The sequence below is a fragment of the Dipodomys spectabilis genome, unplaced genomic scaffold (genome assembly GCF_019054845.1).
Source record: "Dipodomys spectabilis isolate Male_0828 unplaced genomic scaffold, ASM1905484v1 ptg000235l, whole genome shotgun sequence".
Taxonomy (NCBI): domain Eukaryota; kingdom Metazoa; phylum Chordata; class Mammalia; order Rodentia; family Heteromyidae; genus Dipodomys; species Dipodomys spectabilis.
In genome coordinates, this window is record NW_024870912.1 from 1,456,034 (window position 1) to 1,480,593 (window position 24,560).

The 24,560-nt window shown below is 39.4% G+C and overlaps 1 protein-coding gene across 8 annotated transcripts in view; it reads right to left on the minus strand.

Annotated features, from left to right (window-relative positions):
• Window positions 1–24,560, minus strand: part of Epb41l3 (erythrocyte membrane protein band 4.1 like 3) — a 256,993-nt gene that overhangs the window by 93,110 nt on the left and 139,323 nt on the right. For 7 of the 8 annotated variants that reach the window (XM_042699183.1, XM_042699177.1, XM_042699180.1 and 4 more), the window contains exon 2: window positions 1,185–1,393. In XM_042699183.1, coding sequence (XP_042555117.1) covers window positions 1,185–1,382 — 198 coding nt within the window. In that variant the 5' untranslated portion in view covers window positions 1,383–1,393. The remainder of the gene's footprint in view (window positions 1–1,184; window positions 1,394–24,560) is intronic. The other variant, XM_042699182.1, reaches the window with a different exon arrangement.

Below are 24,560 nucleotides of genomic sequence, written 5' to 3' on the forward strand. Positions count from 1 at the left end.
ACTCAGGAGTATGATACCTGAGGATTGTGGTTTAAAGCCAGCCCAGGCAGGGAATTTCATGAAACTTGTACTTCTCATTAATCAGCAAAAACCAAAGTAGATGTTTGGCACAAGTGATAGAGCGCCACCTTTGAGCAAAAAAGCTAAGGGACAGTGTCCAGGACCTGACCTCAAGCTCCAAGTTCCACTGCAGGCGCATTTAAAGATGAAATTAAACATGGGTTCGTTCAAGGCATGTGTATTAGCCATTAATTTATTCTTTTGTATTGTGTGTATGTTTCGCTTCTCTGCTCTTTGGCTAAGATCAAGTGTATTGTGTGTGTGTGTGTGTGTGTATGATGGTGGTGATCAAACCCAGGACCTCTCACATGCTAAGTCCACAAGTACATACTCTTCCACTATGTTCCAGTCTCTTGAAAGAAAATCTTTAAAATTAATAGGTTACTTGTAACAACTCAAACATGTTATAGGAAATAGAACTGAAAACAGATGCACAGAGTGGGAGACAGACTACCTGAACATCCACTAAAAGTAGATGGGCAATATTGGGGTCAGAATCATGCCTGAGGAAAATCAGAACAGTTCTGACTCTTAAAGTCAGAATCATAATTAAAACTGTCAGCTTTCTGAGTATCTTTCCTGTAACATGTACAGGGTAAATATAGACATGATTCAAACCTCCAGTCCAGAGTTCAGCTCGTGGTGTGTGTGTGTGTGTGTGAGAGAGAGAGAGAGACAGAGAGAGAGAGAGAGAGAGAGAGAGAGAGAGAGAGAGAGAGAGAGAGAATGTACTAGGGCTTGAACTCAGGGCCTGAGTGTTGTCCTAGAGCTTTTTTGCTGAAGGCTAGTCTTCTACCACTTTGAGCCACAGCTCCACCTCTGGATTTTAGGTGATTATCAGAGGGAAGTCACTGACTTTCCTACCTAGGCTGGCTTTGAACCTTGATTCTCAGCTCTCAGCGGCCTGAGTAGCTAGGATTACAGGGTAAGCCTTCAGCACCTGGCTTAAATGGTTTTTTAATCTAAGGGTGGACTTCCCAAGCAAGGGTAGGGAAAGTCGTTCCTGGAAAGCTTAAGCAGCATGCAAGCAGATGACCTCAGCTGTAGTTGAGGACTGGTGCAAAGAGATCAAGGTGAAGGCGGGGCCCGCAAAGGGGCCTTGGTTGTGTCCAGGGCAAGCTCACCTCCTTCCGCACTGGGGTGCTGTGGGCTGCAGCCCCGGAGAACTGCTCAAGCGCAGGCTCCTCCTCTCCGCTCCCGCTGGGGGGCTCGGGCGGCCCGGGCGGCGCCCCTGCCTGCCCCTGAGGACCCGCAGCAGCCTCCTGGGGCTCTGCCTCCTGATCCGGCTTGGATTCCGAGTCTGATCCTGATTCAGTCGTCATGGTTGATTGTTCTGCAAGCAGAAAAGAGGGAAGATGCTGTCACTGGGTGCAATTACCTTCTCCAGGCAAGAGCTAGGGGAACTAGCCACCAGGAAAAGGCTCAGAGGAGAGAGTGCGGGGCAGAAGGAGGCTTCACAGCCGAAATCAGTCCTGACCGCACACCCAACACACCACGCTGAAGATGCGTGCCCACTTGTGGATCAGAATGAACCTTTAACTCACGGTGAGAAAGAGTTGACTTGGACTCATCATGGGTTTTATTTCTATTCGATCTTTGTCTCAGATGATCATGGCATTTCAGAAATATCATGCTTATTAAATCACACTTAATTTCAGAAGTAAATTTTACTGAATATATATGCATACACATACACTGAAAAAAGATTGTATACGCATATACGTATACTGAAAAAGATTTTGTCTATCTATCTATCTATCTATCTATCTATCTATCTATCTATCTATCTATCTATCTATCTATCTATCTATCTATCCATCCATCCATCCCTCTGGCCCCCAGAAGATGACCTCATCAAGGATATAGACATTTCCTCTCTTCTCCCTTCCCTCCCACTTAGCTCTACATAGCTGCCCATCCCTACCTCTGAACCTGAAAGATGTTTGTCTTGTATCTCACAGGGAACTCAGAACAAAAATCATAACAGACATTGTAAAAAAAGCACACATTGTAATAGCTACCATCTTCTAAAACTGTGACAGCCAAGCTAGGGGTTTTATGCCTCAGTTTCCCTATGTGTCAAGTGACAAGGTCACACCTAAAGATCTGACATTCTCCTCTCTTCTGATGATAGATTTGTTTTCTGATGATAGATTTGTTTTCAAAGCAGATTTTTTAAAAATGATTTTTATTGTTATTAACACATTGTACAGAGGGGCTACTATTTCATAAGTTAGGTCATGAGTACATTTCTTTTTTTGGACAATGTCATCCCTTCCTTCCACTCCCCATCCCTGCCCACCTTCCACATAGAGTATACTGAATAGCATGAGTTTATTTGTTCACCCTTCCTTCCTCCCTTTCTGTGCCCCCCTTACCATTCCTAGAGAAAAAACCCAAAGGAAAAATAACCACCACTACCACCACCACCACCACCAACAACAATAATAAAGACATATTTCCATTTCCTGGAGGAGTTCATTTCAATAAACAGTATTTTAAATGTTCAGAGAAGTTACACCTTTGTGCTCCTCTTCTCAGGGTAATCTTTAGTATGACTGTGTGTGAATGCCTAGAGTCCCGTATTGGTTATCATGTCCAGTTATATTTTAGATCTAGCTTCCATATATAAGAGAAAACATGTACTGTTTTGTCTTTCTGAGCTTGGTTTACTTCACTTAGCATGGTTCATACTAGGTCTATCCATTTCCTGACAAATGACACAATCTTAGTCTTTGAAAGAATGAGTAAAATTCCATTGTGTACAGGCACCACATTTTATTAATCCATTCATCTGTTGTACAGCATCTAGGCTGGTTCTATAGGTTGGCTATTGTGAATCATGTAGCAACAATCATGGATATGCAAAGGTCTTTACCATATCCCAGCTTGTGATGTTCTAGACAGATGCCCACAAGTGGTATGGCTGGGTTGTAGGGAAGATCTATGTTTAGATTTTGAGGAACCTAAAGACCCCACTAATAATGCTCTAAGCAGCTAGAGAGCTGCTATGCCAAGCAAACACAGAGACATTTTAACTAACTTCTTATCTTACATATTGTGGTACACATTTCAGAAATAAATCTCATTTTCCTATGATTTTCTTTCTAATCCTAATTTCATTGTAAAATATTTTCTGAGCAAAGGAAAAATGTAAATGACATACTCACTGGAATAATTGGAATTAAGCAGGATTAAGCTAGTGATTTTATAGTAAAGTCACTATTTAGTGTCTATTTCTAAGATACATCAGAATGTGTTTAACAATTTGAAGATTAAAAATACCAGTTGGGGCAATAGCTATACTGGCTACATTGAGTTACTTTTCACAATCATCAGTCAGTCCTCTGTTGAATAAAAGACATATCAACTTGGCATGTGCTGAGCTGCCCAAAGCATATTGTTAAATATCAACTACAACCACAGAGCAAAAGAGCAATCCAAATAAAACTAACAATCTTCTTTTTCTTGACATTATGCTTTAGCTTTTGAAGCAAATCTTGAAAGAAAAGGTTACATTTTCTTTGGCATGCTTATCTTAGGAAGTAGTATAAATACCAAGAGAAAATAGTGGAGGAAAGGTGGATAGTAGAGAAAGAGAAGGAGGGAGAGCACTGGGAGAGGAAGAAGAGAGGTAAGAGGAGAGAAAAAGGGAAGGAAGAGGGGAAAAATATTGGCAGTGTGTTGTTCAGAGCCTACCACTGAATTACTACTTTTAGTAAGCAATTCACTTTACCAAATACTTACTGGGGACCAAATATTTGCTAATCACTTCATGTGGTTTAGAAACAGATGAAAATATTGTAACCTCCTTCCTGGACCAAAGTGCTTCATAGTTTGAGGCAGAAATAGATTCCCAGAACCCAGTTCCCCCATCTTTCCTAAGTAACCAATTATTTTTGTTTAGGTATAAACTTTTATTTTCTTTAAATAAGCACAAAAATGGCCAATTATCTAGGACATTTAAATGAATTAAATTTCTATTACATAATTCTCTCATCACAGACTTTTTCATTTAAGATGATACTTTTTTCTAGGGAGAAATATCAGAACACTACCCATATCATATCATGGATGATTATTTAAATTTTCCCTGAATATTTTAATATAATTATACTAAATGTGTATGTTTACCTAGCAGATAATGTTTTCCCAGTTGCTATATAGACTTCATAATTAATAATTAAATAGCCATCTTCAAGGTTTGTACTGAAAAGGTATCTTGAAATATTATATATTATATAGTAAACACATTTTTTTTTATCATAGGGCTTGAACTATGGGCCTGGGTGCTGTCCCTCAGCTCTTCAGCTCAAGGCTAACGCTCTATCACTTGAGCCAATTCTGGTCTCCTGAGATTGGAGATAAGAGTCTCATGGACTTTCCTGCCCTGGCTGGCTTTGAACCATGATCCTCAGATCTCAGCCTCCTGAGTAGCTAGGATTACAGGTGTGAGCCACTGGTGCCCGGCTAGTAACCTCATTTTTATATTCAGTTGACATTCCCCCTAACTGAGGCTAGGATGAGATGCGACCATATGATTAAATTTAGATAATGTGACAAGTATAAAAATATGTATTCTGGTTTTGATCATCCTCATAAGTACAATGCCACGGGCCCTAGATTTTTCCCTTTTCCATTGGCTGGAAAAAGACAATGAGCGATATTGTCTCCTAGACATAGTCAGGGGTGAACCACATTCAGGAGGCTATCAGAGCTACTCCATGTGTCCTGGATTGTTCCATGAGATAAAAATCAATTTGTCTCATTTGAACCTGATTATAGTAGCCTGTACCATATCTACTTTACATTCAAAACTCTACTAAAATATAGATCACGGTCTGTGGCTCCATTTAAAAGAAACAGCAGCCTTCTCTTGATCCCACACCTCTCATTAGCTACTAATCTATTTTTTTTCTACTCCTCTAACAGCTTACAAACAGCTGTTTTTTACCTCTTTTTTTCTTCTGAAACCATCAGTTCTAGCTTCTAACCACACCCACTTTACTGGTGTGACTCTCCTGGCCAGTGCAGTAGACTACCTACTCACAACCAGTCTGTCATCTGACTTCTTACCATCCTTAGCCCCAGAGAGAAGGCTCTTCTGGTCAACTTGTTTCTCCATCCTACAGTTTAGAATACAACGCTTTTCCTGCTCTCCCCCAGCCTCTCTGGCCACTCTTTCTTATTCTAGTTCTCAGGCTCTTCTTCTACAGTCCGTACATGCAAATCTCAAAAAAAAAATTTCAATTTTGGGTGCTCTTCTCTTGATATTTTCTCCTCAGCAAACCAAATACTTTCACAGGGCTTAATATATAGCTCCAACGGTTCCTACGTTTGGATCTTAAGCTCACCATCTCTGCTCTGAGCTTCAGAACTGGCATCCTATTGCCTACCTAAGCACATGCCTCCTAAGCTCTCTCTTCTCATACCCAAACCTGTTCCTGTTTGCTGTTTCTGCAAACTAGAATTCAAGGTGTTACCCCCGACATTCTTCATCTCATTAGCTTCTTTGTTTCTCTTGCCAAAAATTATCTTGAATAGTTTCCCTGCCACAATACAAGCTTCCATCATTTCTCTCAACTCTATCACTTCCATCTGGTCACCCGGGGCCCTGCTGCTTTCACCTCTGCCTATTCTATTTATTCTTCATAAAGCATGCATCCAGTCACATCACTAACTGCTGACAACCCCTTCACAGCCTTGCAATGAACTTGAAGATCTTAACGAACTTTGGCCTTCATAGGCTACATGTGGGCCTTGACTCTCCCCTTATTCAGTTGGTCTCTGCTTCTCCCTCCAATACACAATTTCCAGTCACAATGTCTCTTCCTTAAATTACTAAATGAAACCAGAGTGTTCTGCCTCATAGTTTTTTCTGCTTGAAGCTGTTGCTCTGTCACTTTGAGCCACAACTCCACTTTGCTCATGATTTTTCAGACATTTGGGGACCAGGCTTTCAGCCATGTCTCACAGTTGTTCTAGCTGTGCCTTACTGTTCTATTTCTATAATAATTTTATGACTATACTCCATTCCCTTCACCTTGTACCTATATATTCTAGGGTGGGAACCAAATCTGTATATACTCTATGATAGCCAATACCAACATAGGACATGGTACATAGCATTTCTGTAATTATTCAATGGATAAGTAAATTTTAAGCCAACTTTACTTCTTATCATACATAGATATTTTAAAATGTGACAATTTTCTGGGTGCCAGTAGCTCACACTTACAATCCTAGCTACTCAGGAAACTGAGATCTGAGGATTGTGATTCGAAGCTAGCCCAGTCAGGAAAGTCTGAGCGACTCTTATTTCCATTAATCACAGAAAAGCCTGGAAATGGTGCTGTGACTCAAGTGGTAAAGCATTATCCTTGAGCAAAAGGAGCCCAGGGATAGCACCCAGGCCTCCAGTTCAAGCACCAGGACTGGGAAAGAAAAGTGTGCAAAAATTCTCAAGTATATGGAGTGAACATTTACATATTTTATAGCTAAAGAAACAGAACTCAGTTAAAAGTTGCTAAACTAAAGTCCCTACAAGGTAAAAATTTACAGAGTACAAATCATGTTTATGTAAAGTATGGGGGTTGGGGAGCAACATATGTTTCTACCTATCTGGTTAAAAAATTGGACTATAGTTAGCACCAATGTGGCCTCTGAATTACTATTGGTCTTTTCAGTGTACTGGTCCATGGCCTTGAACTCAGGGTCCAGGTGTTGTCCCTTAGCTGTTTGCTCAAGGCTGGCACTCTACCCCTTGAGCCACAGCTCCATTTCCCAGTCTTTTGTTAATTAATTGAAGATAAGAGTCTCAGGGACTTTTCTGTTCTGGTTGGCTTTCAGCCACAATCCTTAGATCTCATTCTCCTGTGTAGTTAGTATCCTAGGCATGAGCCACCAATGCCTGGATCCAGTTTAACTCTTTTTACTCATTGAAGAAAAATCTTTTCAAAGAATCAAAAAGGCCTAGATGCTTTACTTATGTAACTGTAACCCTTCTGTACAACATCTTAATAAAAAAAGGCCTAGATGCCTCATAGAATTTCTATAAAAACAAACAACTAGACATTAAACTATGTGCATTAAAACTAAAACACAGATGACAGACAGCTGGAACAGCATTTTAAAAAGATGCATGATTTTTCATATGGCAAGTTCTTCCATGCAAATCATTTTGTATTATTTTAAAAACCTGGGAATATCATTGAGTGTTTTATGTTGTGTGACTATTGTACTTAGGATTCTGTCACTATTCTGAATGGCTCAGATCATAGCGATCATTTGATAACCAGATGGCAAAGCTTAGAATCTCATTTCAAACTATGAAGGTTTTACTTCATTTTGTTTCTTTATCTATGTATAGTCTTTATAGACAGAATACATGAAAATAATCAGCAAGGAATAAGTTACATATATGATGTTGAGTGAATAATTCTCCTTGATGAATTCCCCCCCTCCAACCTCCCCCAGGCCTTGTCAATCATGGGGCTTGAACTCTGGGCCTGTGTGCTGTCCCTGAGCTCATCAGCTCAAGGCTAGCACTCTACCACCTCAGCCACAGCAGCACTTCCGCTTTTCTGGGATAAGAGTCTCCTGGACTTTGCTGCCCAGGCTGGCTTTGAACTGTGATCCTCAAATCTCAGCCTCCTAAGTAGCTAGGATTGCAGGCGTGAGCCACCGGTGCCTGGCTTCTTATTGAAAATTTTAAAATTAATAAACTTTATTAAACTCCAAAAAGTCAAAGACAAAAGGCAGTTTAAGTTTTGTTCTTCCTGAAGATCAGATATAAAATCCAGAGCAGTAACTATTCCCTATGAAATTAAAATACCCTTTATCACTAATCAGGTCATAGGCAAGGAAGGAACTTCATTATGAGGCCAGATATAGGGGAAATAGAACAGGAAGAGCCTGACTGCTAGGCCAGTAGGTTCTGAGGCAGCACAAGTGGCAAACAAAACCAAAAGCTCCATCAGAGATAAGGTCCAGAACTTCACAATTAGTTACATTTAAGGGAGCTGGGCTGGAGAACCCAAGTCTCTACTACTTTTTCAATAATTTCCTCACATCACTGTATTCTAAACTTTTTTTGGGGGGGGGGGTCTGGTCATGGGGCCTGAACTCTGGGCCTGGGCGCTGTTCCTCAGCTCTTCAGCTTAAAGCTAGCACTCTACCACTTGAGCCACAGCGCCACTTCCGGCTTTTTTTCTTTTTGCTTATGTGGTGCTGAGGAATCGAACCCAGGGCCTCATGCATGCAAGGCAAGCGCTCTACCACTGAGCCACCTTCCCAGCCCCGAGAACTTTTAATTAAAAGTTGTCAGCCAGCAATCCTACTCCTGGGCATTTACTGAAGTGACCACAACCCAGCCCACAGTAATGCCACCAGCACAAACATATTCATTGCAGCATTGTTTAACCATAGCTAAGATATGGAATCAACCTAGATACACCCCAGTGAATGAATGAATCAAGAAAATGTGACACACACACACACACACACACACACACAACACACACACACACACACACACACACACTGGAATTTCATGATGCTATGCTTCCATCAGAAAGAATGACACTGACCCATTCATAAGGAAATGGGAAGACTTGTAAAAATTATACTAAGCAAAGTAAGCCAAACCCAAAGAAATATAGGTTGCATAGCTTCCCTCATTTGTAATAAGTAGAATGTGCCTATGAAGCTACAAGTAAATTGTGAACAAGTAAGACTTGGAAAAAATAATATTAAGTGAAGTAACCCAGTCCCAAACAAATTTAGGTCCCATGGTTTCCCGTATTTGCAATAATCAGTATACATATAGGATAATCTTATCAGATGAGCTGCAAAGCTCAAAAGCCATGTACACTGACCATATAAGATATTGCTAAGTGAAATGAACCCCAAGATATGGACACAAGAGGTCTGTCTTTATTGTTATTATTTTAAATGTACCATGTAATTTTATTTGTTGTTATTTCCTTTGTATGTTCTTTCCCCTATGGCATATCCCCTGTTGTCACTGTACTTGATTTTGATACTCTGCATTTTGTATATACAGATGTCTAATCTGGGGAGGGGAAGGGGAATAACAAAATGCTGAAACAAGACACAGGATGACCCATTGCAACAAGGATACCCACAGGACCGTATATTGGAAACGAACTTTACAACTTCGGGAAGGAGCGGGGCGGTGGGATGAGATGGGGAGGGGAGTTGTGTGGGAGGTGGGGAGGGAAGGGATAGTGGGACAACAACAAGGAAGGGAAGCGGTAACAATGATGGACAAGTAATGTACTCATTGCCTTACTCATGTAACTGTGACCCCTCCGTACAGCATCTTTACAACAAAATTAAAAAATAAGATAACCATCAAAAATACAAACAAGAGTTATTTTTTTAATCGTTTGCAGTTCTTTTTTTTCTCCTTTCTGTTTTTCTTTGGTTTATTCCCTTTTGTAGCTGTATTTGATTTTGGTATGCTTTGTCTTGTATGTAAGTCTATTTGATTTGGGGAGGGGAAGGAGAAGGTGGGACAAAAGGTGGACCAAATCAGCATGCTATTCACTAGACACTACGTTGGAAATGAACTATCCAACTTGGGGACAGGGGAGATGGAGAGGGAAAGCTGGGAGAAAATGAGGGAGTGGGTCACACTATTCAAAAGGAAATGTGCTAATTACCCAACTTAGGTAACTGTAATCCTTCTGTACATCACCTTTACAAAGAATTTAAAAATCAATATAAAAATTGGTCAGATATGTGCTTAAAGAAGAACTTTTCTAAGCAAGGAAAACTGGTCTCTGGACCCACTCAACATGAAATGTAAAGAGAAAAATTAGCAAGGACGATCCCAATTGTGATGGCAATGTTATTCTAGTCATGAAACCATTTTCTACTTACTTTAGTCGATAATTACAAGACTCATCTCTAAGGTAAAGAGCCAGCAATCAACAGCCAAATAAAAATGCAAAGTGGAGAGGATCCAACAACCATCTACCAACTATTTGAATAAAAAATACTCTACCATTATTTTTTGCCTATGGACACTCCATAATTACGTAAATCACCTAAATCACAGACTCTTGTCAATAGGTGCACCTTGTCCTAGGTGCATTACTTTCCTATTTGAACATAATAATGAATACAAATCATTGCTCTTGGGGGGCAGGGGGAGGATGGGAAGGGAAACAAAGGAGGAGGCTGCAATGCTTGATAAGAAATGTACTCATTATCTTGCCCATGTAATTGTAACCCCTCTGTACAGTATTTTCACAATAAAAAAAAAACAAAAAAACCCAAATCATTGCTCTTTTGAATAATTTTTTATAAAATAAAGACTTCATGGCTATTAAAATGATAAAATAGTAAACCTTAAAAGTGTAAGGGTCTTCAATTCTGGAGTCAAGTGGAATCAATATCCAACTCCATATATTGAAAAGGCATAAGTTTATATTATAACAAAAATAAAAATAAACCTTTATATCATTGGCCTAGATAAGCAAACCCTATCTCAAAACATTATACTATTAATAGGGATACAGGTGGACATATTGCAATAATGAGATGTACAAGATGTTATGTTGCAAAATGAACTTTACAACTATGGTGCGGGTTGGGGGGATTAGGTGGGGGTTGGGGGGAGGGGGGAAGATGGGAAGGGATGGGAAGGGGAAACAAAGGAGGAGGCAACAATGCTTGATAAGAAATGTACTCATTACCTTGCCCATGTAATTGTAACCCCTCTGTATGGTATTTTCACAATAAAAAAAATTTTTAACTAAGAAAACAAAGAACAAAAACAAAAAATTATACTATTATTCCTCTTACCTACTCATATGCTAATAGAAGCAAGCAATAACCTATTGCTTTAAGTTGCCAACACCTATATCCAGCCAGTGTTTCCAATTTGAACTTACTATTTCAGTTATAGTCTGTTCCTTCATTCTGATACTTAAAGGCATTGCTTTGGTTTTACTTTTCTTACAGTCATTTCTTCTTTTCTTTGATGGCTTGTCACTTAAAATTTCACTTTTCTCTTTCCAGCTCACTGATGCCTAGCTTCCTGCCTGAGGGTCATTTAAGGTTCTCAAAGTTATTTGGTACATGGATAGACATGTAATCTTCTCATGGGCATATTGAGAATATTGTATGTCTCATAATGCTGTTATAAATATCCAAATGGCTCTTGGCAAAAAAAATGCTTCCTCACCTTTGGAATTATTAGTTATTTGGTTTGTGATTCCAAACAAGAAAGCATTACAAAATGCTAACATCTGATTTAAACGATGCCCCTTTATTCTCCCTTTCCTTTTGTGCTAGTACTGGGGCTTGAACTCAGGGCATGGCCACTTGAGCATCACCTCTACTTCTTGGTTTTTGGAGGTTAATTGGAGAGAGTCTCATAACTTCTCTGTCTGCGATGGCTTCTAATCTTGATCCTTAGATTTTAGCTTCCTGAATAGCTAGGATTACAGGGGGCAGCCACCTGCATCGCGCTGTTTCCTTTTTTTAATGCTCAATTTACGATTTACTGATTGTGTTTTGTTGAGGCTGAAAAAGTTTGAATCCCTAACACCTCCAAATCTTAAAATTTGGGATAAGCACATTTCTTTTTTCTATCTTTCTTTCCTTCCTTCCTTCCTTCCTTCCTTCCTTCCTTCCTTCCTTCCTTCCTTCCTTCCTTCCTTCCTTCCTTCCTTCCTTCCTTCTTTCCTTCCTTCCTTCCTTCCTTTTCTTTCCTTCTTTCTTTCTCTTTCTTTCTTCATCAGTCATGGGGCCTGAACTCTGGGCCTGGGTACTGTCCCTGACCTCTTCAGCTCAAGGCAAGTGCTCTACCACTTGAGCCACAGAGCTACTTCCAGTTTTCTGGTGGTTAATTGCAGATCAGAGTCTCACGGACATTCCTGCCCGGGCTGGCTTTGAACCATAATCCTCAGATCTCAGCCTCCTGAGTAGCCAGGATTACAGGCGTGAGCCACCTGTGCCCAGCAACTGGTGGATAAGTGCATTTCTAAGTATTATATAATGATGGCAAAGGAATGCTTTATTGTTTTTAAAGAAACACTGTATTTCAGAATGTCTCTATCAGGGATATAGTTATTAAATGACGGCCAAAAAAAATGGCAATGAGTCCCAAAGGATGCATGCTGTAGGCATTGATGCAAACTCAGGCACAATTCATGGTCCAATTCCCCTACAAAGAGGTGGTCCTTGCATGCATTTCAATCTGCATTCTTTTTCAGCTGTAAGTTTTTATTCCAAAGGAGCAAGTTTGTCTTCATCTTTTCCAGATTAGTCTAAGAAGCATCTCTGAAAGTCTTTATCTGACTGTTCAATGAGTGCCTATATTCAAATTTACCTAACTCTCTTCCTAATTGGTAAATTCAGTAATATTTTATTAAACGATTCAAACTTAACCCTTAGTAAAAAAAAAAAAACACTTCTATAAATTTCTGTCAATTACACACAAGATCAGAATTCTAAAGAATAACAAAGCATTCTAAATAATAACAAAGAACCCTTCACACCATTTACCCACCTGTAAGGATGCAGGACAACAATGGGAAATTTTTTAAATCAACATTTTCTTTTTATATTCCAAGTATAAATTTATTAGAGAAGAGAAAAATGTAGGCCAGGAAAACTAAATTAGCACAAACACTTGCAATACTGAATATTATTGACTAGTCTGGTAAAAACCATCAATTCCTAGGCTCTGGCCCTTCCACCAGATTCTTCTTAACTACATTTCTTCTTATTTGTTTTCTTAAATGTCTGAGTATCACTGACCCAAAACACACAGCCCTTAAGAAACCAAAACAGCTTGTCTTCAGCCTCACATTCTACCTTTACCCAGACCTCCTCCTACCACAACCCTTCCAATTTATCTCTACTTCTACTTCTCCTCATGGGGAAGCTCTTGTAAGGAATCTTACGATTTCACCACTTCCTCCTTACTCATGCTTCAGAATGCCCCTATTATCCTAGGGAACCTTGCTACCATTGCCAGTGGTGGCTCCATGGACAATGAATCCTAGACATTGAATCCTTCAAGTTTCCCTGTGTGTTCAGATCCTTTGACTTTTCTGTTCTCTTTTAACTGGCTTTTTTTGTTTCCTGTTGTCTCTTCCTAATCCACTTTAAAGAAACCCTTCAAGCCTTCCTTCTTGGAGAGCTTGTCCATTTTGTTTTTTAAGTCAAGTGGCAGTTCCAAAATACAGATTCCCATTCAGACATGTAGACACCCCCTCCTTGCTGGTCTATCTGACCCTAAGAGGCATCTGAGACTGGATGAACTATGTTGTTCCCAAACACTGGATTGACCACTACCACCAGCTTCCTTCCCAAGTTTGCCTCACTTCAGTGTTCCCCCATTTCAAAGGTGCCCCCTGTTCATTCTAGGTTCAGTACACCATCTTTCTCCAAACTCTATTCACTTCATGCTTATTAATTTTACCTTTTGAGTTGTGTTTAAGAGAGAATAGAAGGTAACCAGGAAGAAGCTCCAGGGAGAATTTACCAACCAGGCAAAGGCAGAACAGCATGAAAGATTGCAGCCACTTACTTGTTCAAGGATACATGCATGGTCTGCTGTGTTTGAAACATGAGGGGTTTGGAGAGGGACTAACAAGAAACATGAGAGGTAGCCAAGCAGGGGCCAGTCTTGCTCAGCCATCTGCTCTACTTATGGAGAATGTCCCCTCATTACACAGAAATCACTCTGGCTGCCTGAGGACCATTGGTGTCAGAGGGGCCAACTGGATGTTTCTATTGGTCAGCTTGAAGGTAGACCAAACCAAAAGCAGGTCTTGCTAGAGCAGCAGAGGACCAGTTACTCCTCAGTATATAAAATGGTCCCATTCAAGACTGATCATTAGGAACTATCTTCCAGAAAGATGTCAATGAAGAGTCCAAACACTGCTATAACTAACAACAATTGTTTTCAAGTAAGGTTTTGGCCATGCTAAATCTTATAAGTTAATTACCATCTCCAATAGACATTTGATTGTTTATTTTTAATGATTATGCAAGAGGCAGAAAGTTGTAATTTTTATCAAGACAGAAGTAAAAATACTTTCACAGTGGCCATTGCAAGCTTGCAAAAGAGTGCCAAGATACATCAACAAAAAGATGAAGCTTCTCAGCACAAAAAAAGATGAAGCTTTCCTAACAGCTCTGCACATCTACATCTGTTATAAGTTAAACCACACACACACACACACACACACACACACACACACAAATAAGGAGGAAAAAATAGCAACAATCAAAAACTGTAGTTCTCTATTTCAAAGAATGTGCATTATAACATATCACCCTGGGAAGCAACCAAACATAGTACCCAGGTATGATAGTACCCAGGTATGTTAAGAATTCAACCCAAAGAGAACAAGTCTATGAGGGCAGGAAACATTTCCAGGAAGGCAAAAAAATACTCCATTGCTGGACAAACAAGCACTAATTTGTAGTCTTCACTAAGTGATAAGTTTTAAGTTATGAGTATATGTGATTAGAAGTCACAGGCTATTTGAGAATCATAAAAGGGAAACAGAGGACCAATAAAAGCATGAGGAAGAGGTATGATGTAGAAACACCAAAGAGGGCAATGAGCACAGATCAGCCTCCAGTCAGGAGAGATAGCAGGTTCTAGACCCTACCCTAACCACATACTGTATGACCTCAGTACAGCTGGCTTCCCTTGCTAGTCTAAATAAAATCCCCCAAATTCTAGGGTTCCTGGGAAACAGCGACACTGTTGCATTAACAGCATGCAATCTAAGCAAACAGCTGACCTCTAAGATAAGTAACCAAAGATACAAGTGACCACACCAATTAGATCTGCTCCCAAGGCTAGCAGTCATCAGCACTTTAGTAACAATGCCAAATCTCCACTACTGCAGAGCTCAGGCAGAAGTCCTTAGTAACCTTTTGAGTCCATTAAGTTTTTAGTCAGTTCACTGATATAATACAGATGTGAAAAGCTAGCAAAATAAAACACACAGTAGATTAGAAAAATCTGGCTTATTTTCAATAGGCAGTTAACTTCTCATTTTAAATGAAAATATTCAGATCAATGGAAAAATGGACATCTATAGTTTAGAATATATATGTCCACTACATATTCAATAGTGTATGTTCAATATATATTTAATATATATGTTCTATATATGTATATATATATATAGAAAAACCTCTATATATAGTCATTTGCTAATAATGGGAACATTTGCCTTATCAATATATACAGTATTTATATTTACAAATCCAACTGGTGCCAAATACTAGGCCATAAATTTCCTTATACTTTAAAAATACCAAGATTCTTTTTCTTAGTATTCTGTTTGCAAAAGTCCCCCCCAAAACATGATACAATGAAAAAGACAGCTGGCTTCTCTCTTTGAAGGAAAAAAAGATTTGAACCAGAGGGAGCTTTAATAGAGTTTGGTGATCTTCTAAACAGGAGAGGCAGGGCTTCTGGGAAGAGAAATACCTGCAAATTAAATCTGTGGAGGGAATGGCAGAATAATCTATTCAAACTGGGTTTCCGGAATGCTGTCCAAATTCTGTCACTATGTAGTGTGCACATCCTGTCAAAATCAAAGAGGACCCCAGAAAGAGATTCCTGGATTCCAGAGGTTCAAGAAGGGAAGGTAAAGATTCTGATAGTTCAATAGAGTGAATATGTCACATTTATCACACACCAACCTAGCTGCCTTGCTTCCAGATGCCAATGTTACCAGTTAAGGTTACAAATACTGGTGCTTATCCACTACTATATCCCTTGGACCAATGTTCCAGGTTTGAAGATACATTAGACAAGGATGGAGAAGATCTCAAGATGGAGCCTATGTTCTATCTGAGGGAGTAAGAGAAAAGTGAGGGAGGGATGTTAGTATCAACTAACAGTAGATAGTGGCTACTTTAGATTGGATAGTTAGTGACAGGTTCTCCAGATCTGAGCTACTCAAGTATTAAGAGGAATCTGGGAGTCAGGGTGAGATTCTTTGTCTTTGTAAGCCAGTCAATGAGCTGGATTTTAAAAGCAATAGAACATTTTAAAGGCGATAAATGGAAGGTAGGGATGGATGCTTCTAAAAGGCTACTCTAGCATCTGAGCAGAAGGGCAAGGGCAAGAACCCAGTTTCCAGGCAATGACAATAATTAGGGTGACAGGATGTGCCAGGCTGGGCAGCAGGAGAGGAGATGTAAGGGGCATTATCCATCTATTACCAATCAAAACCTCTGATGACAATACCGATAAGAGAAAGAAACTGGACTGAGCTGGTAGATAAAATCAATCTCTTATAAATGCTAGTGGGTCCTATAAATACAGGAGTCCCTCAAGGTGAAAGACTGCAAATAATGCATTCTCCAAGTGGCCACAAGGCATGGAGCCAAGGAACAAACCATCATCTTTCAACCATTCTTCTCAAATGAGGTCTTTATTACATGACCTCAACCACCAGCCAGTTCCACTTCATCAGCAATACTTCTTAAATCATCAAGTGAGGTGAAACCAGTGCTTAGAATGATGCAGTAATTCCTGTGGGTTCAGTGAACAAACCTAAATCGATGCACATGGAGAACTCTGGACTTCTGGGTAGAGATTACGCCTCTAGACTTAATTTGAGAATATAAGTAATATTGGTACCTACATGCCTCCTCAGTATGTCATTAGCACAGGTTTATAATATTCAGGAAACTTTAACGTGACTATCCCTGACACTGTCATTAGAGGTGAGAAGATTCTACTAAATTGTTGGTGCTATTAAAGACTTTATGCTTCTAATTGGCCCCCGAGTATATCCTGTCTCACCCTGAGTTGGACTTACTAAGAATCTTTCTCACCCAGAACATTTATAATTTAAAGAGTCTGAATGTATTGTTCAGTACAAAACAGAAATACTTGAAAGAGTTGTTCTCAGGATCAAAAGTTTCCAAAAAATCTATTTTTTTCAGAAGCTATCACAAATGCTTGGATTTAGTTTCCTGAAAGCTATGCTTATAGCAAATCATTAACATTCCTTAGCCTTGAAATCGAGTTCAGAATTGACAGTGACTTCATTTCTCTTAGCCAAAGGCAACCCCAAGCTGTATTCTTGAGGTTTTTAAGCAAAAAGCTGAATCAGAAGTGGAAATTTCTAAACACCAGTGACACAACAAAGTATTTAGCCCTTATGTTAAGCTAAATCCTGGAAAGAACGAGTGAATACATTAAGTAGACCAACTACTGTCTCCATCTTCTGTTAACCCTAAATCACTCTCCGCAAGAACGAAACTCATTACACCCTCAATGTACGGAGTCTAATTGAAATACTGCAGTTTGCATCTTAAACTCTAAACAAAGCTAATCAAATCTTCCTTATGAGCCCTTCAAAAGATCGGTGAGTGTCTGAAGTACAGTGGATCTTCATGAGCTTGACAGCTAGAGTAATTTCTCATGGGTCTTTTATGATGGCATTATTATTTTTTAATTGACAGGGGACAGGGACAGTGCTTGAGACTGAGAATAAAGTTGTTTTCAGGGAAGGCACTGGTGTGGGCTCACCCCTCCATTACATACTCTCAAACTCACTCCAACCAGTTTGGAAAGGATATGAATGGTCCTTTGAGACAGCCCAGCGAGTACACAACTCAGGAAGAAGGTCATAGGATGAGGAGTGCAGAGACAAGAATGAAGTCTGAATTTCTACCTCCAATGGCAGAACTCTTTCTCCCAAACGACTTCCTATTCCTATTTCAGAACTGGGCAAATTATCCAATTTACTGTATTAGTTATCATCTATAATTCTTTGCCAAGATGCTACTTTATCCCTTTCCTTAAGTTAAGCATTGGTAAATTCAAATGTCTACAAAATTATAATTTGTTCTTAACTATTTTTCTATTAGCTGTTTATATTTTTGAAATTTTTAGCTGTTTATCTTTACATAGAATGTGCCACAATACTACTTCTTACTTTGTAAAAAAAAAAAAAAATCTTACCTAATGTGAACCTTCAAGATTTTTTTCACCTTCTATTTCTGGAAAATGAAAATGATTGCTGCAATTTCTTGAGAAAGTACATACAGTACTAGACTCTCAATAATCCCTAATTTCCCACTAGGGTAGCTCTAAGTTTCAAAATGGGAAGGCCTCAATTTTTAAAAGAAATTATAGGGGGTGGGCGGACGGGGGGGAGATGGGAAGGGATGGAAAGGGGAAACAAAGGAGGAGGCAACAATACTTGATAAGAAATGCACTCATTACCTTGCTCGTGTAATTGTAACCCCTCTGTACAGTATTTTCACAATAAAAAAGAGAAAAAAGAAATGATCATATATATGATACGTGTACTTCATTATTTTATATAATATACTTATCTATTATGCATTTTATTATGTATATTTATTGTATATACTTATTGTGAATGTATATAATAGTACAAGCAGGGGATTCATTGTGTAATTCCATAAAAACATACAATGTATTTTGAACACATTCATTTAACTTTTAAGTAGTTTCAAATTTGAGACTGTTGCTAATGGAGGGCCTCCAACTGATAAGAGGTCAGGATAGGAACTTCCCAGTTACTTACTTTCCAACTCCACGGTTTCTAATATCCAAGCATTCCTTTTGCTAAAAATCAAAAGAAGATAAAAAAGAAGAGAACATATTTCCTCTGTGTCCTGGGCCAATTCCATTCAGGGAAGGACCTATTAGCAGAAAGATAACTTTGGCACCTTAATTCAGGAGCATGTTTTTTCTATTACCCAACATCTGACTCTGTATCTGTGAGAAATGTGGTGTGAACACAGACAAGGAATAAATTAAAAGTCAGCTCCTGTGCAGTCATCACCTACCTCCAAGTAAAATCTCTCTAGAGCCTTCCAACTTGGTTCTCTAGCTCACAATTTCTACTCAATTGTCCTTTCCTATGGCGCTAATCAATTCCATTGACCAGAAATTCCGTTTAGCACCTTAGGGGGGGAGGGGAGCAGTCTTTCCTCTGCTATCTGTACTTACTTGATCAAAGAACCAAAATTCAAGTATCTCTTGATACATGTCTATACCATAGGGTTGAGTGACACACAGAATAACAAAGATGGCTGTCTCAAAATGTCCTAAGAACAAATTGCGTGTGCCTCTCATTCTATCAGTCCAGGAGAATTGTGTTTATAAACCAACATAGTAAATAAGTGCATAAATGAACAGTCTGTGCTTATTCATCTCACATATATGACAATACAACCATACTCTGGATGAATAGCTGAACAAGGAGTCAATCTGGACATTTTCTGTAACTATCCCAAGGCTTTTATTTCTGTGGTTAGATGCTAATAACACGCTCTATGCAGCCATCACCCCAACTAGTCACCAGAAGAACATGTGGTGAGAATGAGAAGGAAATAAGACCTTTCAGGCACCCAGGAAGGCAAATTGCCTGTAAACATCTGCAGCTTGCCTTTTAAAGGGATTCCAGGCATTCATGTAGCATAAACAACACAAAACAAACAAATAAATAAATACAAAAAAGCTATTCCTATCTCCTATCTCTAAAAAGAAATCCAACATATAGGAAAATTTCAGGCATGCTATTATATTTTTCTATTTAATTCTTATAATCAGAGAACGTAACCATTACCAGCAGGCTGAAGGTCATGAAATATTTAAATGAATGAGCGAACTGAATATAGCAGCCCTTTTTAACCTAAATATGCTTCATGTCAATGAATGATGTCTTGGAAAATCAGATCCAATTTAATCAAGTTCTAAGCCTCTTGGATGTTTTTATGTCTACTACACAGAACAGAAATTAAATAGAAGCTAGTAGTGCTCAACTCTTTCACACATACATTTCCCACTCAATGTCATCAGATACCTTTCCACTCTTGACATTTTTCTAGGCTATTTATTGTATCCCATAGCTTGATTAATAAACTCTGGTCTTCCCTATAGTTCTATTTCATAGTGTTTTTGATGCCCAACAATTAATCAATGAAATGTTTACATTTAATTAATTAACATTTATGACAATTTGCATTTACCACAGTTCGTACAGTGAGGAAATGGAGGACCTTTCTGACATTTCAGACCCTTCTACACTTTGAGGATTAGACAAACAGGTGATTTTTTGTTCTCCTTCAAAACAAATGTGTGGACCAGATACATAATTATTCTGTTTATACTGTGATTCATCACCTTTTATCTCCATGCTAACTAGTAATGATGGAGACTATAAAGTCTGTTCTTAAAGGATATCACTAGCATATAAGTAAATTGTTTGAAAACAATGCCTCATCAAGTTCTCTGAAGCTTCAGATGAGAGGATTCCTTACTCTATGGCTGTTCATTCCATGCTGACAGCATTGAACAACCTCCTGGGTTGAACCTCAAATTCTTCTATCATGAAAACTTGAGAGGTCAGGTCCAGCTGCCATCTTCCTTCCTGTCTTGGAGAAGGATCAGTAGATAAACAGGTAGTCTGTGACTGGAGCTACCCACTGATATTCAGATTATTGCGGTCTAACTGCCCACATGATGTACTGAAAGTGACAAAACATCCATACGTGTGATGGTTATCCTCCAACAGACAACTAAGCCAATAAATATGCCTTCAGAATTTCAAATCCTCATATTTGCAGCTCAGTGGGGCTTAACTCAAAACCCCATAGCCAAAAATAAATTTGAAGGAAAACTGACAGGTTGACATTCAGTTTATCTGAAGAATTGTTTTTATAGGTTCTTGAGGTTTTTATTTTTAAGGTTTAATCACCGGTGTCACTTCATATGCTGGTAATGTGTTTAAATTACTGTGTTTTTCACAGAGAAACTGGTTTAAATCCTTCATCTCATCTGCTTAAAATGAAAGCAAAAGAAATATGTGTAGTTTTGTAAAAGCTGTGTATCCAATTTAATAAGACATTTCACTCATTTCTAAGTTTAACTGTTCTGTTCTAAGGGTCTTCAATCATGCAGAGGAAAGAGCACTTGTCCCCTAATGTAGATTTTGACAGGGGGGAAGTGGGAAGTTGCAAGGAAGAGAGGCCCCAAAGTAACACTAGAGATGATAAGAGTAGTTGGGACACTGGTCCCAAGGACTACTCAGAAATTTTCAGCATCCAGATTCACCATAAAAAATTATTTAAGTGATCAGACTAAGTGCTGAATGGAGTCTTAGAGTTAACAATGTCTTTTTCAGATTTCCTATGAAAGTACTGTTTTTATAATCAGAAGAAGACAAATTGACAATACTGTTCTTCTTAGAGATGAAAAGTAGTCATATTTAAATATCTACTTCATTTAAATATTCTTTGAGCTAGGAAGATCCCCTGCTTACTGTCTCAACTTCATTTTGTATAGCAAAACAATCATTAATTATGAAAGAACTCAACACTTGGACAACACATGTAATTAATCATCCCAAGGCTAATATAACTTGACTCCACTCTTCAGTGGATGGAGCAAGCCAATGAAAGTTTAAGATTTGCAAAAGTCCAGATGCCAGTGGTTCATGCCTGTAATCCTAGCCAGGCTGTGGATCTGAGGCTAAGATCTAAGGATCATGGTCCAAAGCCAGCCCAGGCAGGAAAGTCCATGAGACTCTTATGGCCAATTAACCACAAGAAAAATAGAAGTGGCACCATTGCTAAAAGTGTTAGACTGCTAGCTTTGAGAGAAAAGGCTCAGGACCGCGCCCAGGTCCTGAGTTCAAGAGGCATGGCAAAAAAAAAAAAAAAAAAAAAAAGATCAGAGGCTCTGCTAAAATTATATTTTCCTCAGGCCTCGTGCAGCTGCCTGGCTTCTATCACAGCAAGTCAGATAGAGTCTGATGGTAGGAGGAAGGCAGAGGGAATTTTTGCCTTTCATTGATGCATAATGCCATGTTGGTTGTGTGGGCTTATTCAGAAAGTTTACACAAAGTTCTTGAATTTTAGGATCTTTAATAATACACAGCATTCAGTTCAATGAATATTTTACAACATATACATTGTTCATTTCGGTCACGTTTGATCTTCTCTACGAAATAATGTTAAGTAAGGATGTATAGTAATGTATATTACTAAACCGAAAATAGTAAAAATCCTGTATTAGTGATTAATACTGAAATCTAGCTGGAAAGGCTTAATTCCTCCTAGTTGAAAGCATTTTATTTCCTCATATTCCCAATAAAAATTAGAAATGGGGCTGGGAAGGTGGCTCAGTGGTAGAGCGCTTGCCTTGCATGCCTGAGGCCCTGGGTTCGATTCCTCAGCACCACATAAGCAAAAAGAAAAAAGCCGGAAGTGGCACTGTGGCTCAAGTGGTAGAGCGCTAGCCTTGAGCTGAAGAGCTGAGGGACAGCACCCAGGCCCAGAGTTCAGGCTCCACGACCAGACCCCCCCCCCAAAAAAAAAATAGAAATGGGCCAGTGAAGAAGAGAGGGAGGATAAACCTCTTGGGTTAGGACTCTCAGGCTGCCTTCAGTTTCTACCTGAATGAGCTCTCCAATGGGGATACCTATCTAGCTGAGCTCCACAAGACCCTGCTGAGCCTCAATCTGTAAAACATTCATAAAAAAAGAGGCAAATGACAGATCACATAATCTTAAAAAAATCCCTCATTGGGCTGGGAAGGTGGCTCAGTGGTAGAGTACTTGCCTTGCATGCATGAGGCCCTGGGTTCGATTCCTCAGCACCACATAAGCAAAATGAAAAAAAGCCAGAAGTGGCGCTGTGGCTCAAGTGGTAGAGTGCTAGCCTTGAGCTGAAGAGCTGAGGGACAGCACCCAGGCCCAGAGTTCAGGCCCCATGACCGGACCCCCCCCCCCAAAAAAAAAAAAACCCGTGATCTTGAATGTTGGATCCAGAATGTCAAGAAAACATGTCAAACCCTTTTCTTCTAAGAACATCAATACATTCTTTGCATCCTGGAATCCTTGTCAGGCTTTTCTGAGTAGGACTGGAATGGAATTGGCAGTGGATTACAAGTGTCATTCACCAAATCCAGTCAATAATAAATACCATATTATAATCATGAAAGTATTTTCTGACAGCATGAGAAATACTAATTATAAGAAAAACACTAGTTATGAGAAACAGTGTGTTTGTGTGTGTGTGTGTGTGTGTGTGTGTGTGTGTGTGTGTGAGTGAGTGAGCTAGATGCTATTGGCTCATGCCTATAATCCTAGTTCAGGAGGCTGAGATGTGAGGATCAAGTTTCATGCCAGCAACTGGTAAGAAAGTCTGTGAGACTCTTCTCAATAAACTACACAGAAAAACCAGGAGTAGTTCTGTAGCTCCACTGAGCTACAGGCACCTGGCTGAGGTACAGATTTTTACTCTCATTTTATCTATCTGAAACTTAAAAAGTACCCACAGGGGAACATTGGAACCTTCTCCAAACTACGTCTTCTCTGAGCCCTTCCAGAATAGTCAAGATCCTTCCGGGTTTTTAAGCCAAAGAAAATATAAATCAACAACAAACAAAAAAATCAAACAACAAACAACAAAACAAATCTTGTGGCTCTACTTTTAGCATGTATCCAAAGTGATCGTCTCCCAGAATCCACTACTTCCCATCATGTGTTCACTTTAAACACTTGTTCCCCATCCAGCCAGTCCCAAATATTCCTCTAGTTGCCCCAGAATCCTGCTATGCTTTGGATCTTGTATGTATCCCGAAGACCTTGTGCCGAAAGCTTGGTCCTCATTCTACAGTGCTATTGGGAGGCGGTGGGACCCTCACTAAGTGGGGCTAGTGGGAGGAAGTTAGGTAATTGGGTGTGTGTCAGGGCATATTGGGACCCAATGCTCTTCCTGTTTCTAGCTATCCTGAGAAAACTCCACCATATGCTCCCACCAGGACCTATGTGCTGCCACAGGCCCAAATACAGCAGGGGCCTCATGACCATGGGTGGAAACCTTCAAAGCCACAAGCTAAAACAAACCTTTTCTCTTTTAAAGTTGATTTACCTCAGACATTCTGATGGAAAAACCAATACACCGATTTTTTTAAGAGTAAAATCCCAAATACTTATATCCTAACTTAAGAGAATGCTTAACCACATTCCTCTGAAACCTCAAGTTCACTCCCAACTGTGGGCCCTTCTCACTTAGCATTCTGGCCTGGAATATGCTTCTCACTATGCTCTTTCCTTGACCTCATTCATGTTTTTGCTCTAATTCACCTCAGGTGGCCTGATTAGTTTGCCCCCCCCCCCACCTTCCATCTCACCTACTGCCCTGAGTTCTTCATGACACTTATCACTTACACATTATATTAAATATCTCTATAACATAATTTGGTTTTTATCTGTCACTCAGCTGATGGTTTTAAGCCCAGGAGGTGTGTGCATGTGTGTGAGTATGTTTGTGTGTGGGGGTTATCTGTTACATTCACTGCTATGTCCTGATTATCTTGAACAGTCATGTGGCAGGTGTTCAGTAATATGTATTGACTATATAAACTCAGGGTGGGGTTTTCAGGCCTGTGAATAGTGAGTGGTAGGCAGTTAATAAACATTCATTAGATGATG